The sequence below is a fragment of the Emys orbicularis genome, chromosome 14, assembly GCF_028017835.1.
Source record: "Emys orbicularis isolate rEmyOrb1 chromosome 14, rEmyOrb1.hap1, whole genome shotgun sequence".
In the NCBI taxonomy this organism is placed as follows: Eukaryota; Metazoa; Chordata; order Testudines; family Emydidae; genus Emys; species Emys orbicularis.
This window is the reverse complement of record NC_088696.1, coordinates 40,881,114-40,908,598: the sequence shown is the minus strand read 5'-3', so window position 1 is coordinate 40,908,598 and position 27,485 is coordinate 40,881,114. Positions and strand designations below refer to the sequence as shown.

Here is a 27,485-nt window from a genome sequence, read left to right as displayed (position 1 = left end):
TTAGCACCCCTTAGGCCGGACAAAACACCCCCTCTGTAGTCCCTCTTTTATATATTGATACAAACAGGTTATGTTTTACCCCCTGACGTGGTTAGTTACCACCCTATACCTTGTACCTGTTGGTTCGATCAAAATATCTCCATCCATTATCCTGTCATCTTTAGGAGGGGTCAGTGGGTCCTTGTACCATCTTTGGGGAGTGTGTTTATACCATAACATTGTATCGGGGTGCTCTGGTACAGTAGAACCTCAGAGTTACCAACATCTCGGGAATGGAGATTGTTCGTAACTCTGAACAAAACATTTTGGTTGTTCTTTCAAAAGTTTACAACTGAACATTGACTTAATACAGCTTTGAAACATTACTATGCAGAAGAAAAATGCTGCTTTTAACCATCTTAATTTAAATGAAACAAGCGCAGAAATCGTTTCCTTATCTTGTCAGATCTTTTTTGAAACTTTCCCTTTATTTTTTTAGTAATTTACTTTTAACACAGTACTGTACTGTATTTGCCTTTTTTTTTTTTTTTTTGCTTTTGGTCTCTGCTGCCTGATTGCATACTTCTGGTTCCAAATGAGGTGTGTGGTTGACTGGTCAGTTTGTAACTCTGGTGTTTGTCACTCTGAGGTTCTACTGTACTACCTTTCTCGAATGTGCTTATGTGAATACCGAGTGCCTAGTACTTCTTAGGACTGCTTGTGTTTTTGCAATGCCAGACGAGTTTTTGCCAAGTTCATGTACCAGACAGTGAACCTGCAAGCAGGCATCTGCTTTGTAGCAGGGCCTGATTTTTGCTCACTTTAGTTCAGGCCCCGCTCCACTCCCAAAAGCAGCCAGCACCATCCCTGTGGCCCCTGGGGGGGGCAGGGGGTCACCGTGTGCTGCCCCCGCCCCGAGCCCTGACTTTGCAGCTCCCATTGGCTGGGAACTACGGCCAATGGGAGCTGTGGAGGCGGTGCCTGCAGGCAGGGGCAGCACGCGGAGACCCCCTGCTCCCCCCCCCCCACACACACACCTAGGAGCCGCTGCCAGAGGGTGCCAGTCGCTTTCAGGAGCCGGCCAAGGTAAGCGCCATCCTCTACCTCACCCCCAAATCCCTGCCCCAGTCCAGAGCTCGCACCCAAACTCCCTCCCAGATTCCACACCCCGCACCCCCTCCTGCACCCCTGCCCCAGGCTCAGCCCAGAGCCACCTCCTACACTCCGAACTCCTTGACCCCATCCCCTAGCTCAAAACCTGCACCCCATCCCGCACAACCCCTTGCCCCAGCCCGGTGAAAGTGAGTGAGGGTGTGGGAGAGCGAGCGATGGAGGGAGGGGGGCTGGAGTGAGTGGGGATGGGGCCTCAGAAGGGGTGGGGCCTTGGGGAAGAGGGCGGGGCAAGGGTGTTTGGGTTTGTGCCATTAGACGGTTGGCAACCCTACTGGGCAATGAGGCCCTAGGCACCTGCCTGTTGGGCATAGGCCTTAGTATGGCTGTGCCCATGGGTATATCTGAACCCCCAGGGGGGTGCCTGGCAGAGGTCACATGATCGTATTTTGATCATCTGCACAATGTACAAATGACTGGTGTCTCCTTTTGGCATCTCACGTGATGGGGGCTCGTGTGTGGAGCTTGGGAGAGTACCAAGCCCTGTTTCACAACCACTGACGTGCGCCCCTCTGGGGGTGAAAAACAGCAGGTTAACAGTACATATCAGCTTAGGACAGGAGATGTGTATTCACTTGAACCAGAGGGATAATATGCAGAAGATGACTGTCCAAGTTGGAATTTGGGTAGGACTTTGTGGTTAACATACCTGTTCTTGGGCTCTTTCGTCTCAAGTAGTTAAGATCTTCATAAATGTTGCTCAAGAGTTGGGGCCCGGATTAGGGGGGTTATCAGTAGTGTGTAAGAGGGAACAGCTCTTCCCCTCCCCCCGTCTCCCCTCCCCCCCCAAAAAAAATCACCTACACCACTTCTTGTGTCACCTTGGATTTTTCTTGGAGGTCTCTGATCCAAATACTGAACAAGCCAGACCCTGCTTAACTTATGTGAAAAGATCCTTTCTAGCATGAGCTGAGTGCAGACACAAGGGAGCTGTTAGCCTTTCTAATCTGTGGTGTTTTTAGGGGACTTCTCAACAAAGTGTCTGAGCTCTGGGAGAGGTTTCTTGGGTTTCTGAGTGTGTGGTTCAACCTAGTTGTAGCTGGTCCTTCCCTTTCTCTCCCTCCTCTGCCCCTTTTACACACACCCCTCCCTGCTGCTCTGTGTGAGTGCCCAGCTGGGGATTCAGAACACGTTTCCCAATTCACTCTTTATCTTGACTTAATTCTTTTATGGATTCTGCTGAAACCTGAGACTCTGCTATGACAAGAGATCAGCGTTGATTGGTGAAGTGGGAGCAGTGCAGACATCTGTGGTAAGGCGTAGGCATCCTGCTGTTGGTTATTAGCGGTCCTGCTGTTATTGCTACATACACCAGCCTGCTCCTGTGGTTGTATGCCTGACTGTGTGTCTATAGCTTGTGAAGTTCCATCAGCATAATATGCTCCACACACTGAGTGCAGCCCTATTTCAATGTATTTCGAATGATTAACTTCAGAGTTATCAGTATAGAGTAGCACTAAGCCACCCCTAAGAATTATCTGAGACGGTTTGCCCTTTTCATACCCATTGTCCCTTCATCCCTGTCTGAAGAATGAACTTCCAGAGGAGATTAGATTAGTCCAGAATCTGATCCCTTTCAGGACATGCTTACGCTACCCTCCACCATCAGAAAGCCTGGTAGCAGTGCTTAAAGTTATGATTGCCCATTACTTTATACTAGAAGCCCCTGTTTCCAATTGTTGGTAACTTTGCCAAACTTCAGTGGTTCTAGCTGAACTTTTCCATGTTTGCTCCCTGCCTCGTGCTGGTTTTGAAAGTTTCAGCAAAAAATGGTTCAGCTTGACCAAGGTTTGGAAAAAAGGCCAATGTTAATTTCTCCCCCTTTGCTTTGAAGAGCTCTGCAACCTCCAGTGTTTGGAGCAGGAATTTGAAGTCTGGCTGAGGCCGAGTCCTGGGGTCAGAGATGTGCCTTTTGCTGTCTCCATGAAAATCTACCCAGATTTGACTGAGCTGTAACTCTCTGGAAATCACAATTTGCATATGCACAGAGCCTGAAATCTGGGAGTATTCCATCTGCACTAAGTATGTGCCAGCCCCACAGAAATCCATTACACCAGCCTCACTGAACGTGTTCCTAGGCCCAAAGCTGGTACACCAGGTGGGGGAAATGCCGCAGCTGCTGCTGCTGGCTCTTTAAAGCCTGCCTCCCCCCATGGGCTAAACTAAGTGGGACTAGGGGGAGTACAGCTCTGCTAAAAGTAGAGTGAGCTCCCGCCCCTGGCTTGGTGGTAGTGTTCCCCCACAGCTCCCCCCTACTTGGCTGATCCTGGGGGACCTAACCTTTCTGTTTGTCTATTGTGACCCACTGGGGAAGGAGTTCTAGGCACCAAGCACAGACTGTGAGTTCCAGTCTCAGCTCCTCACTGACTGGTGCGAACGGCTGTGTGCACTTCGCAGCCTTTATAGGTGAGCAGAGCATGATGCCCCTGCCTTGGGAGGCAGGCATGTCGCACTCTGTCCATTGTACAGGTGGGGTAACTGAACTGCACAAGGTCACTTCTGGCATCTCTGGGAATAGAAGCCGGGGCTGGATTCTGAGCATCTGAGAGGCTCAGATGATGAGGTGGGGATGGGAGAAGCCTTCTTTGTGCTTCCCAGAACCTGAGCTGCTCTTGGAGCCAGCGTGACTTATGGCAGCTTTACATAACTGGCAGCTTCTGCAACCCAGATCTCTGGGCGCTTCCCATCTCACTTCTGCTGTGCCCCTGAGCTCGGAGCTATGATACGAGAGGCAGAATAGTGCTGCCTACCTCAGCAGTGCTGTTGCGCTGGGGGAGTTCCCATCAAGGCTGTTCTGCACCTGTATTGTCAAAAAGGGATCAAATGGGGAGTTAGAATCTGCCCCAGGTCTCTAATATAGTGGATTCAAGTCTCATTAATTTTGCTATGCTGCCTTGCAGAATGAATGTACCAAAGCTATATGCTTGGCTGTGTTATCTAAGCACTAGCCTACAGTCCCTGCCAGAGCCAGAAACAGAACCCAAGGTTCCTGAGTCCCAGTTTTCTGGTGTCTGATGAATATTCTGTGGCACATCTCCTTCTAGTGGCTTGTCCACTACGAGGATAGCAGCCTACTACTGATACCAGTTACTCCTTTAGCTCAAGGTGCACAGGTCTGTTATGGATCTGAAAGTCAGCTGGTGATCCATGCAAAGGTCATAGACTCATAGACTTTAAGGTCAGAAGGGACCATTATGATCATCTAGTCTGACCTCCCGCATGATGCAGGCCACAAAAGCTGACCCACCCACTCCTGGAATAATTCTCTCCCTTGACTCAGCTGTTGAAGTCCCCAAATCATGATTTAAAGAGAATCCTCCAGCAAGCGACCCCTGCCCCATGCTGCAGAGGAAGGCGAAAAATCTCCAGGGCCTCTGCCAATCTACCCTGGAGGAAAATTCCTTCCCGGACCCCAAATATGGCGATCAGCTGAACCCCGAGCATGCGGGCAAGATTCTCCAGCCAGACCCTCCGGAAAAAAGTTCTCTGTAGTAACTTTTAATATCCCATCATTGACCATTGTTACTAATTACCAGCGATGGCACGTTATTGACCTATTGACTAAAATCACGTTATCCCATCAAACCATCCCCTCCATAAATTTATCAAGCTTAATCTTAAAGCCAGAGAGGTCTTTCGCCCCCACTGTTTCCCTCGGAAGGCTGTTCCAGAACTTCACCCCTCTGATGGTTAGAAACCTTCGTCTAATTTCAAGCCTAAACTTCCCGACGGCCAGTATGGTTCTACATCGGGGTGGGCAAACTTTTTGGCCCGAGGGCCACATCTTGGTATGGAAATTGTATTGCGGGCCATGAATGCTCATGAAATTGGGTGTTGGGGTGCAGGAGGCGGTGAGGGCTCTGGCTGGGTGTGTGTGGGGGGTGAGGGCTTTGGCTGGGGGTGTGGGCTCTGGGATGGGGATGGGGCTGGGGCTGGGGATGAGGGGTTGGGGGTGCAGGAGAGTGCTTTGGGCTGGGATCAAGGGGCTCGGAGTGCGGGGAGGTGTGAGGGCTCCAGCTGGGGGCTCTAGGGTATGGGCAGGGATGAGGGGTTTGGGGTGCAGGAGGGGGCTCCAGGCTGGGGGAAGAAGCTGAGGGGTTAGGAGTATGTGAGGGGGCTCCGGGTTGATGCAGGAGGTTGGGGTGTGGGAGGGTTTGAGGGCTCTGGCTGGGGGTGCGGGCTCAGGGGTGGGGCTGGGGATGAGGGGTTTGGGGTGCAGGAGGGTGCTCAGAGTTCGGACCAAGGGGTTCAGAGGGCAGGAGGGGGGATCAGGGCTGGGGCTGGGGGTTGGGGCATGGAAGGGGGTCAGGGGTGCAGGCTGCGGGCGGTGCTTACCTCAAGCAGCTCCCGGAAGCAGTGGCATGTCACCCCTCTGGCTCCTACACGGAGGCGCAGCCAGGCAGCTCTGCATGCTGTCCCGTCTGCAGGTGCTGCCCCTGCAGCTCTCATTGGCCGTGGTTCCCGGTCAATGGAAGCTGCTGGGGCAGCGCTTGGAGCGGGAGCAGCGTGCGGAGCCCCCTGGCTGCCCCTATGCGTAGGAGCCAGAGGGGGGACATGCCGCTGCTTCCAGGAGCTGCGCAGAGCCATGACACACACGGAGCAGGGCAAGCCCCGGACACTGGTCCCTGGCGGGAGCTTGAGGGCCAGATTAAAATGTCTGAAGGGCCAGATGCGGCCCCATGGCTGTTAGTTTGCCCACCCCGTTCTACATGGTAGAACATCTGTTCTTCTTGGTTTGCTTTTTAAAAAATCTAGGAAATTACCTATAAAAACTACATTAAAAAGAACATTAAGGTTGCAAAGTCAGGCATTCAGAAGTTAGGAAATGCCCGAATTAAGGTTGCCCATGTGACCTTAACTCTGCCCCCTTGTGCATATCCCAGGGGTGGCCAAACTGTGGCTCGCAGCTCTTTTACCATTCAAATGCAGCTCGCAGAGTCTGTCCCCCCGCCCATTCTCTATCTACCAGTCTGGGGGTGGGGGAGCTTGGGACCTCTGCCTTGCAGTGGGGTGGTGAGGCTAGGGGCTTCTGCCCAGCGGGGAGGAGGGTCTTGGGGCTCCAGCCCCGTGGGGTCCACCTGCCAGGGCTCAGGGCTTCAGGAGGTGCGGGGCTGAAGCCCCGGCAGGTGCCTCCCACACGGCTGAAGCCCCGAGCTCCGGCAGGCGTGCCCCAGCTCTCGAACTTCTGAAGCTTGACATATGCAGCTCGGCGGGTCAGTAAGTTTGGCCGCCCCTGGCATATGCAGTTTGAGACCGTCTTGAATTACAGACATTTGTTCTACAGGACCCCTACCTCATTCAGTGCACAGGATGGACAGTATATGAGGCAGACGGTTGCAATAAGAGGAAGGAGGCTTGCTTGTGATTGAGGCACTAGAGTGGGACCTGGGACAGTTGGGATCTATTCTTGGTCGGCCATAGACTTCCCATGTGATGTATTGTAATGCGGACCCCAAGGGGGGGCTGAATTATGACTTCACATGAAACCTTAGTTCTGTCATCTTCTAACTTTTGAGGGCCTGTCTTTGCAACTTAAATGTCCTTTTAGCTGCAGTACATTGTATGTAGTTATAGATACGCCAAGCAGAGTTCCTCCAGGCAGGGCTGGGAGAGGAGTAGAATGTGAGGTTCATTAGGACCTCACTATGCTGATCTAATTACCTAGGAAGTGCTCAGAGATTACAGTGATGGGTGCTAAGACCTAGGTGAGCCCCCTTTTCCTAGCTGTGGTGCTAGTGTGGGTGGCATGACTGGCATCACCTAAGTGCTGACCCAGTGACTACTGCGGTGGAATCAAGGAAGTTTAGACACGCGAGTCCGAGATGGGTGGGGAGGGGGAAATCAAGATTAAGATGCTGACCATGGAAGAAGCACACTAAGAAGAAATGATAATAGGCCCTTCCTTCTACAGAACCTTTCAACTCGGAATGCCAGATGGGAACTGAGCAGAACCCCTCTTTTTTTGTTTCATTTTACAAATGGGGAAAGCAAGTCCATGACAGAGCGTGGAACAGAACCCCCGGGGCCTGACCTAGTGCAGCCAGCTGGAACTAGGAGCCTAGGCACGCTGTCACTGGAGAGGGGGATTGCTTACCCTAAAGGAGCTGCTGAGTGGGAGATGCCCAGCGCTAGAGACTGGTTGGACCTGTCCTGCAAAACTTACACTGAGTAGCATTTACTCAGGCGAGTAGTCCCACTGCCTGGCGAGGGCGGAGGGAAGATCCTTGCTGTGTGCACTCGAAGCGGGAGTGTTTCTACACTCCCCAAGGTCGGACCATGCGACGCGTTCAGATTCAGGTAAAGTGAATGCATTAATTGTGTCGCTCTCTGTGGCGCTGGTGCTACTGAGTTCTCTCTGGGCAGCTCCTCCCCGAGACTTCGAATCGCTCACCGCAGTGAATGCCCCCCTAAGACCATACTGCCTGGCCCCACAGATGAGTAGCTACCTGATAGAAGTGTGACAGGCTGTAGTTCTTCCAGAGGAGATCTGAGTAGCTTCTAGATTGGACTGAGTGGAATTCATTAACTTCCACAGGAATCATAGCAAGGGGAGCTGACTCACTTCTCAGGCCGCGCACAGTCCATCCCTTCCTCGTTTCACCGCTGAATCAGTACAAGGCTGATGGGCAGTCCAGGGGCAGTAGTGTGGGGACTCGCGAGGCCTGAGTTCAGTTCATCACTCTGCTGCAGCCTCCCTGGGTGATCTTGAGCTAGGTAGCTAGTTTATCCCAGTTCCTAGCTGTTAGGTGGGGATAAGAGCCCTGCTGCGCCTGCTTGGGGTTGTGTGGAGATAACTATACTAAAGGTTGTGAGGGGCTTAGCGCTAACAGGGGCCGTAGCTGGGAACGTATCTCCCCATTCAGTTACTGTAAATGTTGTCAGGAACTGGGATCCCAGTTAAGTCACTGGCTGCTCCCCTTGCTTGCCCTTTGCTAACTCTCCCCAGCTCATTAGCCGTCTGTTTCTCAGCGTCTAGTCCAGGGGTCGGCAACCTTTCAGAAGTGATGTGCCGAGTCTTCATTTATTCACTCTAATTTAAGGTTTCGCGTGCCCGTAATACATGTTAACGTTTTTAGAAGGTCTCTATAAGTCTATAATCTTAACTAAACTGTTGTTGTTTGTAAAGTAAATAAGGTTTTGAAAATGTTTAAGAAGCTTCATTTAAAATTAAATTAAAATGCAGAGCTCCCCGGACCGGTGGCCGGGACCCAGGCAGTGTGAGTGCCACTGAAAATCAGCTCGTGTGCCGCCTTCGGCACCCGTGCCATAGGTTGCCTACCCCTACTCTAGTCTCTAGGGAATTAAATGTGTATAGCTGTTTCCAGGATTACCACCCTTGAGCCTTGTCCGGGTATGGAGTTACTTGAGTAGGGAGGTGCTTAAACCTAGAGTCCCCCTAGGGCTAACCACAACCTGCTCACATGTTTTTAACCATTTGTTCACACTGGGTTCTAAGCAGTGGTAAAAAATCGGTTCAATGAAATGTGTGTTACCAGTGCCGCCAGCTGCAGCCCAGTGAGGAGAGTGCTGCAGGAGGGTGGGGTGCTGGTCTGTTGAGTCTGGAGCAGTGGTGTGTGATTCTAGCTGAGACGCTCTGTGCTTGTGCAAGGAGGGTCCGCTGGCTGTTTTCAGTTGAAAAATCTGGGTTATAGGAGTTCATCGCACCAGATGGCTGCACATACTTAGAGTGCTGTGGATTATTAAAGGGCTGTTGTGTGTCCCTCTTTCATCCTCCCTTTCACCCTCCTCCCGGCATCATCAAATTACTAGTGAATGCTTGGGAAGCTGTGCGGCACAGTTTAGCACATGGCATCTTTTCATTTGGAAACATTTTGTTCCAACCTGTTTGAACTGTTCCCTGTTCTGATCACTCCTTTCATGCTGCAGTGGGCTAGGTAATGAATTGGCCTGAAGCACAAGCCTTTTGTCACAGGGTGGCAGGACCGGGGCAGCAGGGTGCTGTGGGGCAGAATTGATATGCACTGGCAGAGCAGGGTGGCAGGGCCGGAGCAGCAGGGGGTGCTATGGGGCAGGATTGAAGTGCATTGGCAGAGCAGGGCCGGAGCAGCAGGGGTGCTGTGGGGCAGGATTGAAGTGCATTGGCAGAGCAGGGCCGGAGCAGCAGGGGTGCTATGGGGCAGGATTGAAGTGCATTGGCAGAGCAGGGCCGGAGCAGCAGGGGTGCTGTGGGGCAGGATTGAAGTGCATTGGCAGAGCAGGGCCGGAGCAGCAGGGGTGCTATGGGGCAGGATTGAAGTGCATTGGGAGAGTAGGACCGGAGCAGCAGGGGTGCTATGGGGCAGGATTGAAGTGCATTGGCAGAGCGGGGCTGGAGCAGCAGGGGTGCTGTGGGGCAGGATTGAAGTGCATTGGCAGAGCAGGACCGGAGCAGCAGGAGTGCTATGGGGCAGGATTGAAGTGCATTGGGAGAGCAGGGGTGCTATGGGGCAGGATTGAAGTGCATTGGCAGGGCAGGGCCGGAGCAGCAGGGGTGCTGTGGGGCAGGATTGAAGTGCATTGGCAGAGCAGGACCGGAGCAGCAGGAGTGCTGTGGGGCAGGATTGAAGTGCATTGGGAGAGCAGGGCCGGAGCAGCAGGGGTGCTGTGGGGCAGGATTGAAGTGCATTGGGAGAGCAGGGCCGGAGCAGCAGGAGTGCTATGGGGCAGGATTGAAGTGCATTGGGAGAGCAGGGCCGGAGCAGCAGGGGTGCTGTGGGGCAGGATTGAAGTGCATTGGGAGAGCAGGGCCGGAGCAGCAGGAGTGCTATGGGGCAGGATTGAAGTGCATTGGCAGAGCAGGGCCGGAGCAGCAGGGGTGCTGTGGGGCAGGATTGAAGTGCATTGGGAGAGCAGGGCCGGAGCAGCAGGAGTGCTATGGGGCAGGATTGAAGTGCATTGGGAGAGCAGGGCCGGAGCAGCAGGGGTGCTATGGGGCAGGATTGAAGTGCATTGGGAGAGCAGGGCCGGAGCAGCAGGAGTGCTATGGGGCAGGATTGAAGTGCATTGGCAGAGCAGGGCCGGAGCAGCAGGGGTGCTATGGGGCAGGATTGAAGTGCATTGGCAGAGCAGGGTGGCAGGACTGGAGCAGCAAAAATGAAACTTTGAAAACAATTCAAATGTGAAAAGTTATTTTCTTTCTGCTGTTTCTTTGATGCAGTGATTTGAGGCCTAGTAAAGTGACTTCAGCCCTGGAATGATTTTACAGGGTTCAGGCTCACTAGAGAAAGTTGAGTAGGGAACATTTTTAATTAGTTTATTTTGCACATGCCCCATGCATGTCATCTATAGATCAACTGCCAAACACATTTTAATTTTTAAAGTTAAAATGCAGTTTTCCTTTGAAAAGTAACTGTAAAATGGGCGTTCACATCCAGCAGCTCTGCGGGCCCCCTCTCGCAAGACGTATGTCTGCTGGATCTGTTCATTTCTGTGCAAAAATATTTTTACTGCTCTTTTCATGTTAGTGAGTCAGTGCAGATACGGTGAGCTAGATTGTACGCACTGATAGAATTGTTAATGTATTGAAATGCTCACATTGACTGTATACCTCTGAAAGATAAAGGTGTAGCAGAAATGCACCTGAGGGCAGCATATGGGCACGAGAGAGAGTCTCCAGTGAGAGTCTCAGACCCCAGGCTGAATTTGCAGGGCTGGCGGGATCGGGGGGAGATGGTCCTTGTCTCACTTGTAATGAGAGCACATTTGAACTGGACTTTCCGGATCCTGTATCCTGGTATGGCCAATTTTAGAGTCACTTTTCAGAGCACAAACTACAGTTTAAAACTTCCCTACTCCCCTTTTTGTGTATCTTTGGCCTGTATGATGCCAAACTAAATGAAATCACATTTTCTGTGTGGTTATTTCTTTGTCCCAAGTGCCAAGTCTCACCCTGAGGCAGGTTAGGATCCAAATAATGAGCGTCCAAACAGGCATTGTAAGGTGCATTTGGCCTGCTTTACTAGTAAGGCGGGGGAGTCTGATGGAGCATCCCTCACCACTGCGCGAAGAGCCATGTCTGTCCCCTTTGCTATTTGAAAGGGTAGGGGGTAGCTGGAACTGAATGTAAAACTTGAGTTTAGTGGCATCCTAAATCTGGGTTAAAAAAATAAAGGGATGGCACCATCAGGTAATCTAGGCTCCAGACTTGGCGATAGTTAAAAATGTTTTCCAAACCTGGATAGAATAGAAATGTTTTAAAAAACTGTCATGGAAATTTTCTGTTTGGTTGCTTGTCATTTGGTTGCTAGATGTAAAGCTTCTCCTGTAATGTTAGGAGCCCACCCTCAATAATTTAGTGCTAGACTAGTGGGTGAGCGTAACATGGATTAGAAACTGACCATCTTAGTTTTGCTGCTGAACTGAACAGAGTGTACAAAATACAACACCCAACGGCACAAAATGCAGCAGCCAATCTTTATCGCAACATGGTTGCCCCGAACACGTCACACCAGTGCACTGCTTTCTGCGCTGAATATAAAGTAATGTTCAAGGTCTCTGCCCGGACAGTCAAAGCCCTCCAGGGGATTGACCCTAGCTCCATGTGAGCTCCTCTCCCTCCATGACCAGGGCCTCCCACAGCAGCTGTCTTTGGTATGTTTAATTTTGTGGGAGGACTCTGGTATTGTGGTGCTAAGTGGCAAATGAATACCTATATAAAGTGATCTGTGATTGTTTTAATGCAGATCAAAATTTTATTTTACACACGTGAAAGTATGACCAGGTTTGTGCTAGCTCTGGCTGAAGTTTGGCTTGAAAGAGGGTTGCTGTTTGTTGAAGCCAGGGAAAAAATAAACTTGAGCGTTTTCTCTTTGAGTGGCATGATCGGCACTAACTGTTGGAAATAAAGCATTGGCTTGAATTTGGGATGGTGCAAGGGCATGGTGAGGTGGAGGGGCATATCCCCCCGAACGCGGCCAGGTTTGGGGTGTTCCATGAACTACAGGACACAAGATAATTACAGCTAGGCTTGTGGGAGGAGATGGACTCTGACGACATTCTGAATCTGAAAATGAGATACGAATCTATTCTGAACATTGTAAAAGGGATTTAAAATCTCTTTCCTGCTCTTTTGTTTTTCACAATGGAAGGACACATTGACTAAAACCCTCCTCAGCCTCCGAACTGGTTTTGAAAAGCCTTTTTGGATGAATGAAATGTAGACTGACATTCCACAGTGGAAGAGCAGTAAGCCAGGCCAGAGTGTGCATTAGTGCCTATTGAGGAGCTCTCTGGAGATTGAAAGCACAAGGTAATGCACCTGAGAAGTGCCCATGCTGGCCTGGCTTATTGCTATAATCTAAAACGGGAAGCTGGTGTGTGTGTGCGCCTGTACAAAAACGTCATGATTTGCTACACAAAGGAAACTTGGCCATCTTTTCACAAGAATAGACAAAAGAAGCCATGATGAGCCACAACGACCATGTTTTGTCCGTTTCTTTCTGTGGCTGGAGCAGAAAAATAGCCCCCCTAACTGGTGCTCACTATTACTAGAGAGGCATGGTCCTGCCTTTATATTACGGTTGGGTCTGGTTTCTCACTTAAAGCACAGATTTAACTTCTTTGTTTTGTATAAACAATATAGCGTAGCTTCCCAAAATTTACAGCATATAAATATTGAATAAATAATATTGTAAATATTGAATTTTCTGTGGATTTTCATCTAAATCTGTTAATTTGAGTTAAAATGCATTTTAAAATGAAAAATGTTAAGGAGTTTTTCATGAGCTGATCCATTTTCAGATTCCATTTGCTAACATGTGGCTGGTTTGATGCCATTCATGCTTTCCGTATAAGGGCTCTGAAGTGCCTGCAAATATAAATAGCAGTGAGTGGAATAGGTGAAATCTGACCTCCTAGCACTGTGCACCATCCCCTAGGCCAGGGGCCGGCAAACTTTTTGGCCTGAGGGCCACATCAAGTTTCAGAAATTGTATGGAGGGCCGGTTAGAGGAATCACCTTCCCAAACAGCCAGGCATGGCCTGGCCCCTGCCCCCTATCCGACCCCCCCCCTGCTTCTCGCCTCCTGATGGCCCCCCTGGGACTCCTGCCCCATCCAACCTGCAATGATGCCCTCTCCCCCCCCCCGGGACCCCTGCCCCATCCACCCTCCCCCCCCGCTCCCTGTCCCCTGACTGCCCCCAGAACCCCTGCCCCTGACTGACATTCAACCCCCCTGTTCCCCGTCCTCTGACCGCCCCTGCACTCTATCCAATGCCCCCACACCCTGCCCCCTTACCACAGTGGCTGGTGGCGCTACCGTCGCACCGCCCAGAGCACCAGGACAGGCAGCTGTGATGCCCGGACGGAGTCAGCCACACCACCACGCAGCACAGAGCACTGGGTCAGACTGCGGTTCTGCAGCCATGCTTCCCGGCAGGAGCGCGCAGCCCCGTAGCCCAGAGCATTGCGCCAGTGGTGCAGCGAGCTGAGGCTGCGGGCGGGGAACAGCAGGGGAGGGGCTGGGGCTAGGCTTCCAGGCCAGGAACTCAGGGGCCGGGCAGGAGGGTCCCGCGGGCCGTAGTTTGCCCACCTCTGCCCTAGGCTAATGGGTATTTTGATGAGACCCTCTCCCTCTTCCTCCAAACTGGGAGCCTGATTCAGCTGAACTATGGTACACTTTGGTATTTTACATGCCATGTGAAAATGAGGCTGCCTCCAGTCATGATGGCCACTTCTTGGCTCGTTGTTTCCATTGGGACTGAAACCACAGTTTGTCTTCTACGGTTAGGAAGCTGTGAGAAGAGGGCTCATGTGACGGAGCTCAGCTCGGCTGGGAAGAGACGGCCAAGGTTCCCGGGGTTGAGACGCTCTGAGTTCCAGGGCCGGGGGCTCTCCAGCTTCTGTTAAAGCTGTGCAGCTTGGACGGAGACTCCTGTGCTCTGGAAGCCAGGCCTGGCCTGGCGGGCACAGGTCAGAGATCAGCACTCGACAGGCTCCGTTGTGCTGGAGTTGGGAAGGGTAGAGATGAACTTGCTGGACCCCCTTCCATACAGTGAGCCTCACCTGCTATCTCCCCTTCCATAGCACAAGCGGAACTGTTCCCTCCATAACCCCACTGAGATGAGTGGAGTAGTTTGCTGTTTCAGGCCGTCTCCAGAATGAGGAAGACAACACTGCATTGATTACATTCAGCCCAAGGTTTGCAAAGAATAACCCAAATGGCTAGGAACACAGATACATTTGAATGGAAGATTGGACTCTGGAGCACAGTTCTGGGTCAAGGGGCGGATTCTGTTGCGAATTCCTTGACTGCAGAATTGCAGAGTACACAGGGTCCTGCCAAGATCTGACAGAGGGTGGGCCCAACCCGCTCTCAGTGAGGAGTTGCACTTGTATGCCCCCCAAAATAGGCAGCTCAGTTTATAAGAGGAAAGCTTAGACCTGTGTGTTCGTATTTCTGGCTTTGGCTAGCATCCATGTCCTTTACTTGTTGCAGACACTCGAGCTATGCATCTGTAATCCAGTGCTATTCCTTTGTGAGCAGCTCAGACTCCCTGATTAGTGGGGCAGCTTTCCTCATTGGCTCGACGGGCATGCTGCTGACTGGGGTTCCTCGCACCCTACTAAGACCCTGGAGCTTATTGGGACTGGAGAATGAAGCGCTAGATGCCACACTCTGCTTTGAAGTGGTTCAGGTTGCATTGGTTTGTGACGTCTCATGATTCCATGTCTTACTGAATGGAATTGCCTGGGGGGTGATTCCGAGTTATGGAGCAATTTCTAACGGCTCTGCTTCCCTTGGAAGATGTGCTTTGGGAAGGTGATTCAGTTGTGAATGGTATAGACACCAGCCAGGCAGAGTGGCTTAAGCAGCACGAGTTACAGCTGGGAGGGCTCTAAAGGTACATCTACACTGCAAATAAAACAAAAAAACAGCCCAGCTGCAGCGACTCTCAGAGCCCAGGTCAACTGGTTTGGGCTGGTGGGTCTCGCACAGCAGGGCTAAGCATAGCAGTGTAGACCTTCCTGCTTGGACTGAAGCCTGAGCTCTGAAACCCAGCGCGGGGGGAGGTCTCGGAGGACAGGCTCCAGCCCAAGCAGGAACATCTACACTGCTATTTTACACTGCCCAATAGCGCAAGCCCTGCGAGCCCCAGTCCAGGTCTCTACTGCAGGGGAAGTATTGCACTGAAGTAGACTTTAACTCTTCCCTTTGTCATGCTGCGATTTAGTGATCTCTTGTATGGCATTGCCAGCTTGACGCACGATTCGAGCTGGCACGGCTGCTGCAAGAGAGCAGCAGAGTCATTTTCTACCTGCAGAATATACAGGGACTTTCGGCAGGTACAGGCATTTCCTTCCCACTGACTTTCACTCTTTCAGCCTCAGGGGCAATAGTTTCCCACTCTGAACCTGGTCTGTATCCTGGGTCTGTCACATGAGCAAGGCCAGATGCCATGTGAAATGAGGTCCCTAGCACCTTGCCCGGGCAGAGGGCAGTGGAACAGCTGCTCAGTCTTAGGGAATTACTGCTAGCAGCCATTGGATCCTGCTGAGGTTCTGCTCAGAAAGGAGTGGCTTTGCCTTTCTTTGCAGAACAGTGTGAAAAGTCCTGCTGTAATTTGGGGACCAAAAGAATACAGTGAAGCTGAGTGAAAGTGTGCAGCAAATATGTAACTGCAGAAATAATACACTGAACTCAATTTTTGGGGGGTGAGGGAGAAAGGTTTGGGTGGTAAGAGTAGCGTGGAGACGTCTTTGATTTTTGTGGCTGAATGTAGTGTTCACAGAAATGAAGGATTAATAGCAATGTCCAGAGACTGGCAGAATGGTGATGAGATTGTGTTATGCAAGTTTTCCCCACAGTTCTGCCATGGCACTTCAGTCCTGACCTGCGAAACACCAGGGTCTCCCTTGACCAGATACTGATATCCTGCCAGTACTGTGATACTTCTGTGAAATGAACAAACTTCATGAACAAACTTCTCCAGGGAGTAGGACCTGCAAAAATACTAAACTCATGTCACTTGTGGCCTCAGCAGTATATATTCTTATTTCTTTTTAAAGAAAGAGTTTAATTAAATAAAATCAAAGATATGTACAGTACAGCAGGTAAAACCTCCACTAGCATAAACAGATCAATAAACTGATTTGTGTTTGCTGACCAGAAGAGATTTCTAATTACGAGTGCTCCATACTCCCTGTTAGTGATGGAAGTAGAATAATTGGAAGGATAAGAAATCCAATTTGCTTTTGTTTGGAGTTTGTTTTTGTTCAGTTTAATTTAACTGGCTTGGAAACAGGCTCTTCTGTTGCGGGTGAGCTTAGCTACTTTTTAGTCCCAGTTCCTTATTCAAAGAGTGCGGTTGTTTACAGATTTCTTCAATGAAATGGTACATGTTCAGATATGTCATCTTCTAAAATGACATGAATTGACCCAATTTATGATTGTTCCTGGTTTTTAGAATATGTTCTTCTGAGAAACATCCCTAGTTGTTCTTCGAGTGATTGCTCATGTCTATTCCACAGTAGGTGTGCATGCTTGCCACATGCACCAGTGCCGGAAGTTTTTCCCCTAGCAGTACCCGTAGCGGGGGAGTGCCCCCCGTGACCCCTGGAGTGGCCCCTGCCTGGCGCGGTATAAGGGGAGCTGCGCGCTCCCCCCACCCTCAGTTCCTTCTGCCGCCAGTGAAGGTGCGTCGCAACTACTCAGCTCCAGCTTTGCTGCAGCTTGTCCCCAGAACTGTTGTTAGTTCATTAGTACCTGTAGTCAGTTAGCTTTTCAGTTAAGTTTAGTTAGTTAGTGAGCCCGGGCCAGGGCATGCCCCGTCCCCCGGGATTTAAGTCATGCGGCTCTTGTAGGCATTCTATGCCAAGGAGTGACCCGCACACAGACCGTCTGCACTGCTTGGGAGAAACTCATATCAGCAAAAGGTGCAAGATCTGCAAGTCGTTCAAGCTCCGGACTAAAAAAGAAAGGGACATTAGGCTCCGGGCCATCCTGATGGAGTCGGCGCTGGCCCTGACCCCAGCACGCCGCTCCGAACCGGTACCCGGCACCGCGCTGTCGGTGCGCGGAGACCCTCTGGTACCTTCGACTAGTCGGCACCACTCCCCTTCCACGGGGCACGCCAAGAGGACCGGAAAGACTCCCTCTTCGCAACGGCACCGAGGGAAGTCTGGGACAGAGGCTAGACCCATGTCGGGTAGTCCTCGGTCCCCACCAGGCCCTAGGCCTCCGACTCACGTTGAGCAGAGTAGCCCGGCCCCTTCGGAGCAGGCCTCTCCGGATGTCTGGATGCCATCTACGCCCGAAACCCTCCAGGCGGCCAAGGATGTCATGTTCATGCCGGTGCCCGGAGCTCTGCTGATGTCGGCCTCATGCTCCAAAGGCAAGCTGCCGCTGGGATCTCCACAGTCACCGTCGGCCCGGTACCGGTCTCGGTCGAGGGAACGTTCCTGACACCGCTCACCGCCCAGCGACTGTTCAGGGCTCAGTCCATGTGGATCGCCCTAGACTCCGGCCAGGCTGTCTGGATGAGTGCCATCCGATCGGGACTCCTGGCATCGCTCGTCTTCGCAGAGCGAATACCGACGGGACCGTGGCGGACGTCGCCAACAGTCCTCATCTCGAAGGAGGTACCGCAGTCAGTCGAGGCATGACCATCGACGCCGTTCCCGCTCGGAATCCCACTCAAAGTCTCCGCCAAGGCACCGTAGCTCCGGGCGTTGATCACTGGTGTCTGGCCATCGCGGGTCCACCCATCGAGACCGTTCATGGAGCAGCTACTACCGTCGTTGCTGTTCCTCCGCCTCGAGGTCGTGGTCCCGTGGTCGACGTAGATCCCGGCACCACCGCCACTCCCGGTCCAGAGGCAGCAGCAGGTCGTACGCCAGCCCGGCCTCCGCTCACAGCCACCTTTCTACAGGCCAGGCTAGCCAGCCCTGCCGGTGCCTCAGCAAATGCAATGGCACCGAGCGTCGTGGCTGGCCCAGTGGTACCAGTGAGCACCGTGGCCTCCGGCGCAGCCCCCGGTGGTGACTCGCTCGGTGGCCGGGGTGTCGGAAGCACTGTCAGCCTCTATCCCTAGACCGCCAAGAAAGGAGTCAGTGGGACCCGCTTCCTCGGTACCGTGCCCGGAGTTTGACCAGTGGCGGATCCTCCAGTGCTGGCCGACACCCAAAGCACTGCACTGGCCTCCTCGCCCCGTCCGGAGGAGCTGATTGCGGCCCCGCCCCCCTCCGTCCCGCAGGAGGACTACCGGGCCCACCAAGAACTCTTAAAAAGGGTGGCAGCGAGCCTCCACCTCCAGGCAGAGGAGATGGAGGAGCCCTCAGACTTCCTGTTCAATGTGCTGTCCCCCTCGGCACTGGGCAGGGTGGCCTTGCCGCTCCATGAAGGGGTGGCAAGAATTTCAAATGCCCTGTGACAAACACCATTCTCGTTAGCTCCCATCTCTAAGAAGGCGGAGCGAAAGTACTTTGTACCCACTAAGGGGCACGAATATTTGTATACCCACCCGGCGCCCAACTCCTTGGTGGTTGAGTCGGTCAACCACAGGGAGCGGCAGGGGCAGCCAGCCCTGACCCCTAAGAACAAAGACTCTTGGAGGCTGGATGCTTTCGGGAGAAAAGTTTATTCGTCGTCAAGCTTCCAGCTAAGAGTAGCAAACCATCAGGCGCTCCTGGGTCGCTACGAGTTTAATCTCTGGGATCCCTCCCCAAGTTCGAGGACTCCCTCCGGGAGCACGATAGAAAAGAGTTTAAGGCACTCATGGAGGAAGAGGCAGCGACCGCAAGGGCATCTCTACAGGCCGCTTTGGATGCAGCGGACATGGCCGCACGGTCCATGGCCTCGGCAGTGTCCATGAGACAGACGTCCTGGCTCCTGCTCTCTGGGCTATCCAGCGAAGCGCAGTCGTCGATGCAGGATCTCCCTTTTGACGGGAAGGCGCTGTTTGCGGAGGAGACAGACACAAGGCTGCACGGCATGAAAGACTCCCGCACGACCCTCCAGACCTTGGGCCTCTATGTCCCTGCTCCAGCAAAGCCCACGTTCAAGCCACAGCAGGCTCCCGCCCTGGCCACCCTCCCGAAGTACGAGGCTGCCCAGAAGAAGCAGCGGGACTATAAAAAACGCCTGCAAAGGCAGTATCGGCCTGCCCCCCAGCCTGGGTCCTCTAAGGGCAAGAAGGCGGGTAAAAGGCGTTTTTGACGGGACACTCGGGGGTACCCCACCAGTTTTCAGCAGGGATCCACCCCCAATAAAGCTCCCTTTTTCCAATCGATGGTGTGCTTTCCTCCCGGAATGGTCGCGGCTTACCTTGGACCGCTGGGTCCTCAATACCATCTCCCGAGGTTACACCCTTCAGTTTACCTCCTACCCGCCCAACCACCCCCTGCCCCCGTCCCTCTTGGGGGACCCATCGCACGAGGCTCTGCTCGAGCAGGACGTCGGGAGGCTCCTGGAACTAGGAGCGATAGAGGCGGTGCCCAAGGAGTTCCTAGGCAAGCGGTATTACTCCTGGTATTTCCTTATCCCGAAGGCCAAAGGGGGGCTCAGGCCCTTCACGGACCTGCAAAGTCTGAACCGGTACATGGTGAAACTCAAGTTCCGCATGGTTTCCCTGGCCTCCATCATCCCCTCTCTGGATCCCGGGGACTGGTACGGTGCCCTCGATCTACAGGATGCGTACTTCCACATCCACATATTCGAGGGGCACAGGTGCTTCCTCCGTTTCATGATGGGACAGAACCATTACCAATTCACGGTCCTCCCGTTTGGCCTGTCCACCGCCCCCAGGGTCTTTACAAAGTGTATGTTGGTGGTAGCGGCCTACCTCAGGCGCCGGGGGGTCCAGATATTCCCCTATCTGGACGACTGGCTGGTCAAGGGCACCTCCCGATCGCAGGTGAGGGAATCATGTGGCACTCCTCCTGTCCACATGCACCGCCCTGGGCCTGTTGGTAAACAACACGAAGTCCACGTTAGTCCCGGTCCAACGCATAGAGTTTATCGGGGCATTCCTGGACGCAACGTCGGCCAGGGTTTGTCTGCAGCTGCTAGGTCACATGTCGGCGTGCACGTATGTGGTCCGCCACGCCAGACTCAGGATGAGGCCCCTCCAGCTCTGGCTGGCCTCGCAGTTCTCTCAGGCCACAGACAGAATGGACAAGGTCCTCACCATGCCGATCTTGGTGATCACCTCCCTGCGGTGGTGGTCCGCACCAAGCAACATGCTCCAAGGGGTCCCGTTCAGGGACAGGGCCCCGTCGTTGGAGCTGGTGTCCAATGCATCGGACCTGGGCTGGGGGGCCCATGTGGGGACTTTTCAGACCCAGGCCTGTGGTCTCCGCGAGACCTGACCCTTCACATAAACATCAAGGATCTCAGGGCGGTGCGGCTGGCGTGTATGGCCTTCCGCTCGCACCTGAAGGGCAAGGTAGTCAGGGTTCTCACGGACAACATGGCCTCTATGTTCTATATCAACAGGCAAGGTGGGACCCAATCCTCTGCCCTCTGCCACAAAGCCCTCAGTCTGTGGGACTTCTGTATAGCCCACGACATCCACCTAAAAGCCTTTCACCTGCCAGGCGCCCAGAACGTGAGGGCGGATCGCTTGAGTGCAAACAACTTGTAGGCACAAGAAGCCGGAGTCCCTCCAGTCTTATGTGAAGTGTAACAACTAATGATTGATTTCCCTCACTTTATAGATTTAAGTCTGGTACGGTTGTTGGTACGGTTGTTGAAGATCTAGCACAATGGATGTGTTTGCGATGAACTATAGCGGCTTTCTTAAAAGACGGGAGCAATATCTTCAGAGGCTATCAACTTTGTTGGTTGTAAGCCTCCATTTAAAAGAGAGAGGATGAAGATCCTGTTATAGTCAGTGATATCTGCAGCAGGCAGTGTTCACTAAGGTCAAAAGGCTTTACATGAATGTGAACAAATTCCCCAGGAGAAACAAACAAAACTGAGGTCATATGATTCCCTGACTTTTGGTCTCCAGTCACCAGAGGGAAAAAAGCTGTCCCAAGATATATGATAAGGAATCACAATTGCTAGTGACGTTGAAATAGGTAATGATGATAGAGATAAAGAGGGTTTTTTTTTTTTTTTTTTAACCAACCAACTCTCCCTTCCCCCCTCCCCCAACATTGCAGGGAAATGGTACAACCACAAGACAGGTATATTTTCATCTCCATGTCCATTTACATTTGATATTAAGTTGAGTAAAGTGAGTGGAGTCAGACATGTCTGTCACTAGCATCAGCAAAAAGTTTGCAATGCATGACCTATTTTCGACAAAAAAGTTGGAGCACATGGTATGTTTGTCTTTAAGTGTAACTGTTATGGCAAAAGGTTCTAGGAAAAAATGCTCCATCTTGGAATGGGAAAGGAAAGCATATAAACTTACTGGATGTATTTGGTCATCCATAAGAATTCAAGAGAGAACAAATCAGGAGTCCCATGGAAAATAACTGTCCCAATGAAGGACTCAAAGTCATTTGCCTGAGGACCTGCATTTTTCAGTTGCTCCAAAATTTTCACCTTGTGAGCTTCTATATCAAGAGGCAAATGCAAGGTGTCTTCCTATTTCAGTGTGGATTCAGTTTTGTGAGTGATAGGTAAATCTTAAATGTAAAATGAATCAACCATTTCTATGATTGTCTCTTGGTATTTTGAGTCCAGCTGATATAAGGAAATTTCTCTTATCAGGACGACAGTATTCTTTGGCTCACAATATAAACTGTCTTTATAGCAGTCAGTCAAGACCAGGGATGCTAGAACTAGGAGTGCTGGGCGTGCGGCAGCACCCGCTGGCTTGAAGGGGTTTCCATCATACACAGGGTTTACGGTTCTGTTCAATGGCTTTTAGCACCCCCACTATATAAATTGTTCCACCGCCACTGGTCAAGCTGGTTTCTTGAATGACAGGAGTTCTTTTGGGGTTTTTAAATATAGTGCTTTCCAGCCATTGATCATCAGCAACCACCGCTTCAACCTCTTGGTTCAGAGATTTTGTCAGTTGGACTGATAATTTCCCAAAACTTGTGCTTGGATTCTACACAGAACTATTGTGTCTGACAAAAGGATTTCTGGATATGCCCAGGCTCTGGGTTTTTTCCCCATCTCTGAATTAGGTACCAGGCACTCATCAGGAGATTCTTTGTGATAAACCAGCATTAGCAAGGTTACCATTTTAACTTGGCTGGAATCTCACCAGGGACCTACATTTAGAAATGACACAGGCTTAAAAATTCTCCCCTTTTCCAAGGGAGACTGGAAGGAAGGAATCCTCCCAGGCTATCAGTCAATAAAATTTTAATTGGATCTGTGGAATCAGTGGCGGCAGCATCTAAATAATCAGCCATCTGTTAATCTAGTCTTAGACGACTCTGATGTTACATACACTTTCATCACAGTGCAGGGGTCAGAGATTTTTCTCCTTTATATTTTTGCCCCATGCTTAAGTAACACTAGCTGTATTTTTAGCCTCTTCGTACAGAATTTGTGCCTTTCTGATCCTGGGCTGCTCAGGGAACTAGAGCGTTTCCTGGGAGCCTAAGTTACGGCTCCATCCTCATAGTGCCCTGTGGGCTGCAGAACTGCCTGGAGTCTTTGCATGCTGGAGCCCCCTATGCCAGGCTTGGGAGGGGGTCCTTGCAAGACAGCCTTATAGCTGTCTCCATCGTGCCTGTGCTGGGTTTGCACTGGTTTAACTGGGTTGGTTTTTAAACTGATTGTAGGTAAACCGGTGCAACTTCTGTGTGCGGACAGGGCCTTAATTTCCCATTGGTAAAATGGGCCTAAGAACCCTTCCTCTCTCCCACCCTTGTCTGTCTTGTCTAGCTAGACGGCAACTGTTGGAGTCTCTTCTGTGGGCTTGGACAGTGCCTAGAGGTCCTTAAGTTGGGGACCAAATGGAACAAGAACAATAAATGGCTTTATTTAACCATTTCTCTCCTGGACAAACCCCCAAAATATCATGGTTTACGGACTATGACGTGGATATTATTTTGTGCCCCCTCCACCCCCCGCTAATGCTAAAATGAAGTCTTTCTCATTGTCTGCTACCGGCTGAAGTTATGGCTGCTCCTGGCGCATGTCAAGGCAGTCCCCGGTCCGTGTCAGGTCAGGTTGAAAAGCAGGATTGGAGGGGAAGCGCCTGTTGTAGGATGAAATTTTGTCTTCTCTTCTGGTGGCAGGAGCTAGAGTTGGCGGCTTCAGATGAGCAAACGAAGACCAAATCAGGGATGAGGCCTGAGGTGCAATTGGCTTTACATCCATTAAACTCATAGACTTTAAGGCCAGAAGGGACCATTATGATCATCTAGTCTGACCTCCTGCACAACGCAGGCCACAGAACCTCACCCTCCCACTCCCGTAATAGACCCCTAACTGCTGGCTGAGTTACTGACGTCCTCACATCGTGATTTATGGACTTCAAGTTACAGTGAATCCACCATTGACATTAGTTCAAACCGGCAAGTGACCCGTGCCTCATGCTGCAGAGGAAGGCGTAAAACCCCTAAGGTCTCTGCCAGTCTGACCTGGGTGAAAATTCCTTCCTGACCCCAAATATGGTGATCAGTTATATACTGAGCACGAGGGTGAAACCCTTCAGCCAGACACCAGGGAAATAATTCTGTGTAGTAACTCAGAGCTCTCCCAGTCTCTGACCGTTGGAGATGCTTGCTAAAAGCAGCTGCAGTTGGGCCATATGACATTCTAGGCACTCTCCCAGGTCACGCAGGGAATTGAATCTAAGTATCCCAAGTTCCAGGCTAGCCCCCTGCTATATCATCCTTTGCCCTCTGGTGATCCCTTCTGGCCTTAAACTCTCTATAAATCTCTGTTAGTTTCTCTGAGTAGCTAATACTTAGGTTAGCCATAATCTGAAGGCTTTGCATCTTTCATGTGAGGGAGAAAGGATTGCTTTTGGCAGAGATAGATAGCAGGAGTTTCAGGACATTTAAAATCTTTTTCTGACCATTTTGCACCAGAAAGAGCATTCTGTCGGACTGTGTACAGTATGTGGACTCCACATTTTAAAATAGCTGGGTTCTTCTTTCCTGCACAAGGAAAGAGAGAGAAGCAGAAGACAGATACATTGGTCATCTAGCAGACTTTACATTTACTTTTATTGTTTAATATACGTATTGACACCAAATAGTTACATGTCTGTGCATTGGCCTAGTTGTGATGACTGTATCCGGATCCTTGTCTAGCTCATTTCATTACTCATAGGCTAGGGATCTGGCCAGGTGTTTCTTGAATGCTGCTGTGTATTTATTCATCACATAGAGTATTTACAATACTACAGTGATGAAAGTGACAAAAAACTCTGGGGTGGGGAGAGAGACAGAGACACACACAACATGCGATTTCATAGATCTGCCATCGCATTGATGGTATCGGCAGATCTCAGTTTTATCCCATATCTTGCGGCAGCTACACTGCCTCCTCCACCTTATTTCTGCTGTGACTTCTGCTCAGATTTTTTCCTTCCTCCTCCACCATCTGTCCCCTTAACCGTCCAGCACACAAGGAATTTTCAAAGTTATCCGTTTTGTGCTGTTACCATATTTTGTCACACACAAAAATCTGAATACATAGCGTAAAGCACTACAGACAAGAGTAGCTGCATGTGTTTGTGCTGCTATAAACTTGCATGGCAGCACTTTCCTGTGTTCCTGGGAAGGGCGGGTATTGGATTATTTACCGGGTTACACACTTTTCCTTCCACATTGCAGTGTTTTGTGGATGTGGTTTTTTCCCCTAAGTTACTGATATTAGTTACAAAAATTCCTCATATTTACAACATCAGCTGTTGACTTGAGAACACAATCTTTGGAATGTGTATGTGATTTGTCAGCTAATTTGAGTTAACCAGTGACATACTTTGTCATCTAGACATAGTCAACCCCAGTAATGTATTCAGATCACAGAGAGCCTGGAGTCTTGTCTTACTTATGCATGCAGGGCAGTAAGACTGGGTCTCAGCTGAAGACCTGCCTTGTCTTGGGTTTGAATTTCATGTGGAGCGCAGCTCCTGCTCACTAGCTATGTTCCTCACGAGGCGGGAGCAGGAGAGGGATTGTGACTCTTGGCGAGGGTGTGTCCAAGTCACAATCCTTCTGGAGCAGGGCAGGCTACGTGCTCCTGTGCGTAAAGGTGCAGTCTTGCCCCCAGTGTGCATTTGGGGTTGTTGCTGGCACGTAGCGGCACTTGGCACAGAAATAAAGCTTTGGGTGGGGAGCTGAGTCATTTCCCTGCTGGAGCTGTCCAGCATCTGAATAAACAAGGCACTCTGCGTGACCTGAAAGGTATTATCATTCAGACACATTCAAACCAGAGTAACTTACTCAAAGTAACAGGCTTTTGTGTGACGGGGATTGGGGCACCTTGGGTGAGATCAGAAACATTTATTCTTAAAAACATGAACAAATATTTTTAATTTTGTAATTGTCATTTTAGAAGGTGACATCTAGGGAAACAAGTAATACATCACTGGTGCATAAGAAATTGGGAGTAACCTGCTTCAGTCTTACATTGCATGGGGGTGTGTGTGTGAGAGAGAGAGAGAGAGCGCACTAACATAGGCAGTATTAATACCCCCTCCGTTTTGATTTATGTCAGTCTATCCGGAGATTTCTTAGTTACGCGACTGATGAGAAGAGCAGAGTGAGTTATGGGAACGTGCATCGACAGACAATCGCATGTGGTACCTTATGATGGTCCTGGAGGCATGTTTTGGGCCTGTGGCCAATATTGGTTTAATCAGCAAACGGAGTCTGTTTTGTGCAGCAACTGCAAGGATTTCAGGTGGAAGCACAGTGGTGTATAAAGGCTAGGCCATGGAGTCAGGGAATAGGAACATGCTTCAGTCACACGGTTTACATGGTGAAGTCCACATTTCTAGTACTCAAGCAGATACTTGCCGTGGGTTATTCATTAACAGCTCATAGGCTGAAATTTATTTATCCCCAGAACTGAAAAATGAACAAGTTTCTAGAAATCACACGCTGCCAGTGGGCAGGAAAAAGGCTAAATTCACAGGAGCCATTGTTCACCACAAACAATTCAGCTGACCCTGCTGACGAACATTTAATTAGTGGGCTGTGTCAAGTGGGGAAGATGAATTTCAGGGGAGCGGGGACTCTGATTATGCAGAATGGTGGGAGGCTTTTCTGAGAGTCTGTTGGAAGAGTGACACATCAGAGCAGATGGCTGTCGTGGCGGGGTCAGGGGTGTTTGAAGTGTACGTTTGTCAGTTTTAAAGAAATTGTGTCCCCGACATACTGAAAGGATTGTGACCCCGGCCCAGAGCACTACCATGGAATGTAAAGCTAAAGGCTCGCATCCTCCGCCCTACCTCCACTGGGGCCATATTGATTCACATCACCTGAGAACCGGGCCCAAGTATGTGTTGTGTTGGTAAGGGCCAGTGGCCTGCGGAGCAGGGGAACAGAGTTCAGGATCTGGCAGGTGCTTCAGGCTTTGGGGCTCAGGAGGAGTGGTGATCTGCAGTGGACCCCGGTAGCCCGTTTGGCAGTGTCATTTGGTGGGGGCTGATGGAAGCCTCCTACGCTCTGTGGCCTGACACCACACTAGTTATAACTTCGGGACTTGAGGATGGATGAGTGAGGGGAAGTGGGAGAAGGGAAGTGCCCTGGGGATGCCTACAAGCGAAATAAATCAGTGCCCGGCACTGAGGGGCGTGGCTGGCCCTCTTTGGGCGGAGAGGGGTGGTGCTTGTCTAACGAAGTCATGGCAAATATTGTTTTCTCATCATTTCCTTTTGATTTTTCAGCCCTGGCCCAGCGTGTCCAATCTGGCCAAGGACTTCATTGATCGCCTGCTCACAGTGGATCCCAGTGACAGGATGACAGCTCTTCAGGCCTTAAAGCACCCCTGGGTAGTCAGCATGGCAGCCTCCTCCTCCATGAAGAACCTGCACCGCTCCATCTCTCAGAACCTCCTCAAGAGGGCGTCCTCTCGCTGCCAGAGCACCAAATCGGCCCAGTCCACCCGCTCCAGCCGCTCCACCAAATCCAATAAGTCGCGGCGGGTGCGGGAACGGGAGCTGCGGGAGCTCAACCTGCGCTACCAGCAGCAATGCAATGGCTGAGAACTCACCAGGAAACTGCCAGCTGTCTTCCCAGGTGCACTTCCTCTGGTGCAGGTGTGCAACGCTCCCACACGGCGGGGAACACCCAGGCTCCTGCTGCAGGAGTGACCCTCCCTGGGCACGAAGCTCGGGGAAAATGGAACCTTTGCACCCCAGCCCCCCACAGTGGGCACTCCTCACTTGGGTGGGCTGCGTTTCGGAGCCTGATGCAGGAAGTGGAGCAGTGAAAGCCTTCCTTGTGCTCATCCAGGTCCAGAGTG

General features: G+C 51.2%; 1 protein-coding gene across 1 annotated transcript in view; it reads left to right on the top strand.

The window, feature by feature from the left end:
• Positions 1-27,225, top strand: part of PSKH1 (protein serine kinase H1) — a 64,768-nt gene extending 37,543 nt beyond the window's left edge. Inside the window, exon 3 of the mRNA XM_065416516.1 lies at positions 26,908-27,225. Within this exon, the coding sequence (XP_065272588.1) occupies positions 26,908-27,225 (318 nt within the window). The remainder of the gene's footprint in view (positions 1-26,907) is intronic.
• The last annotated feature ends 260 nt before the right edge of the window (positions 27,226-27,485 follow it).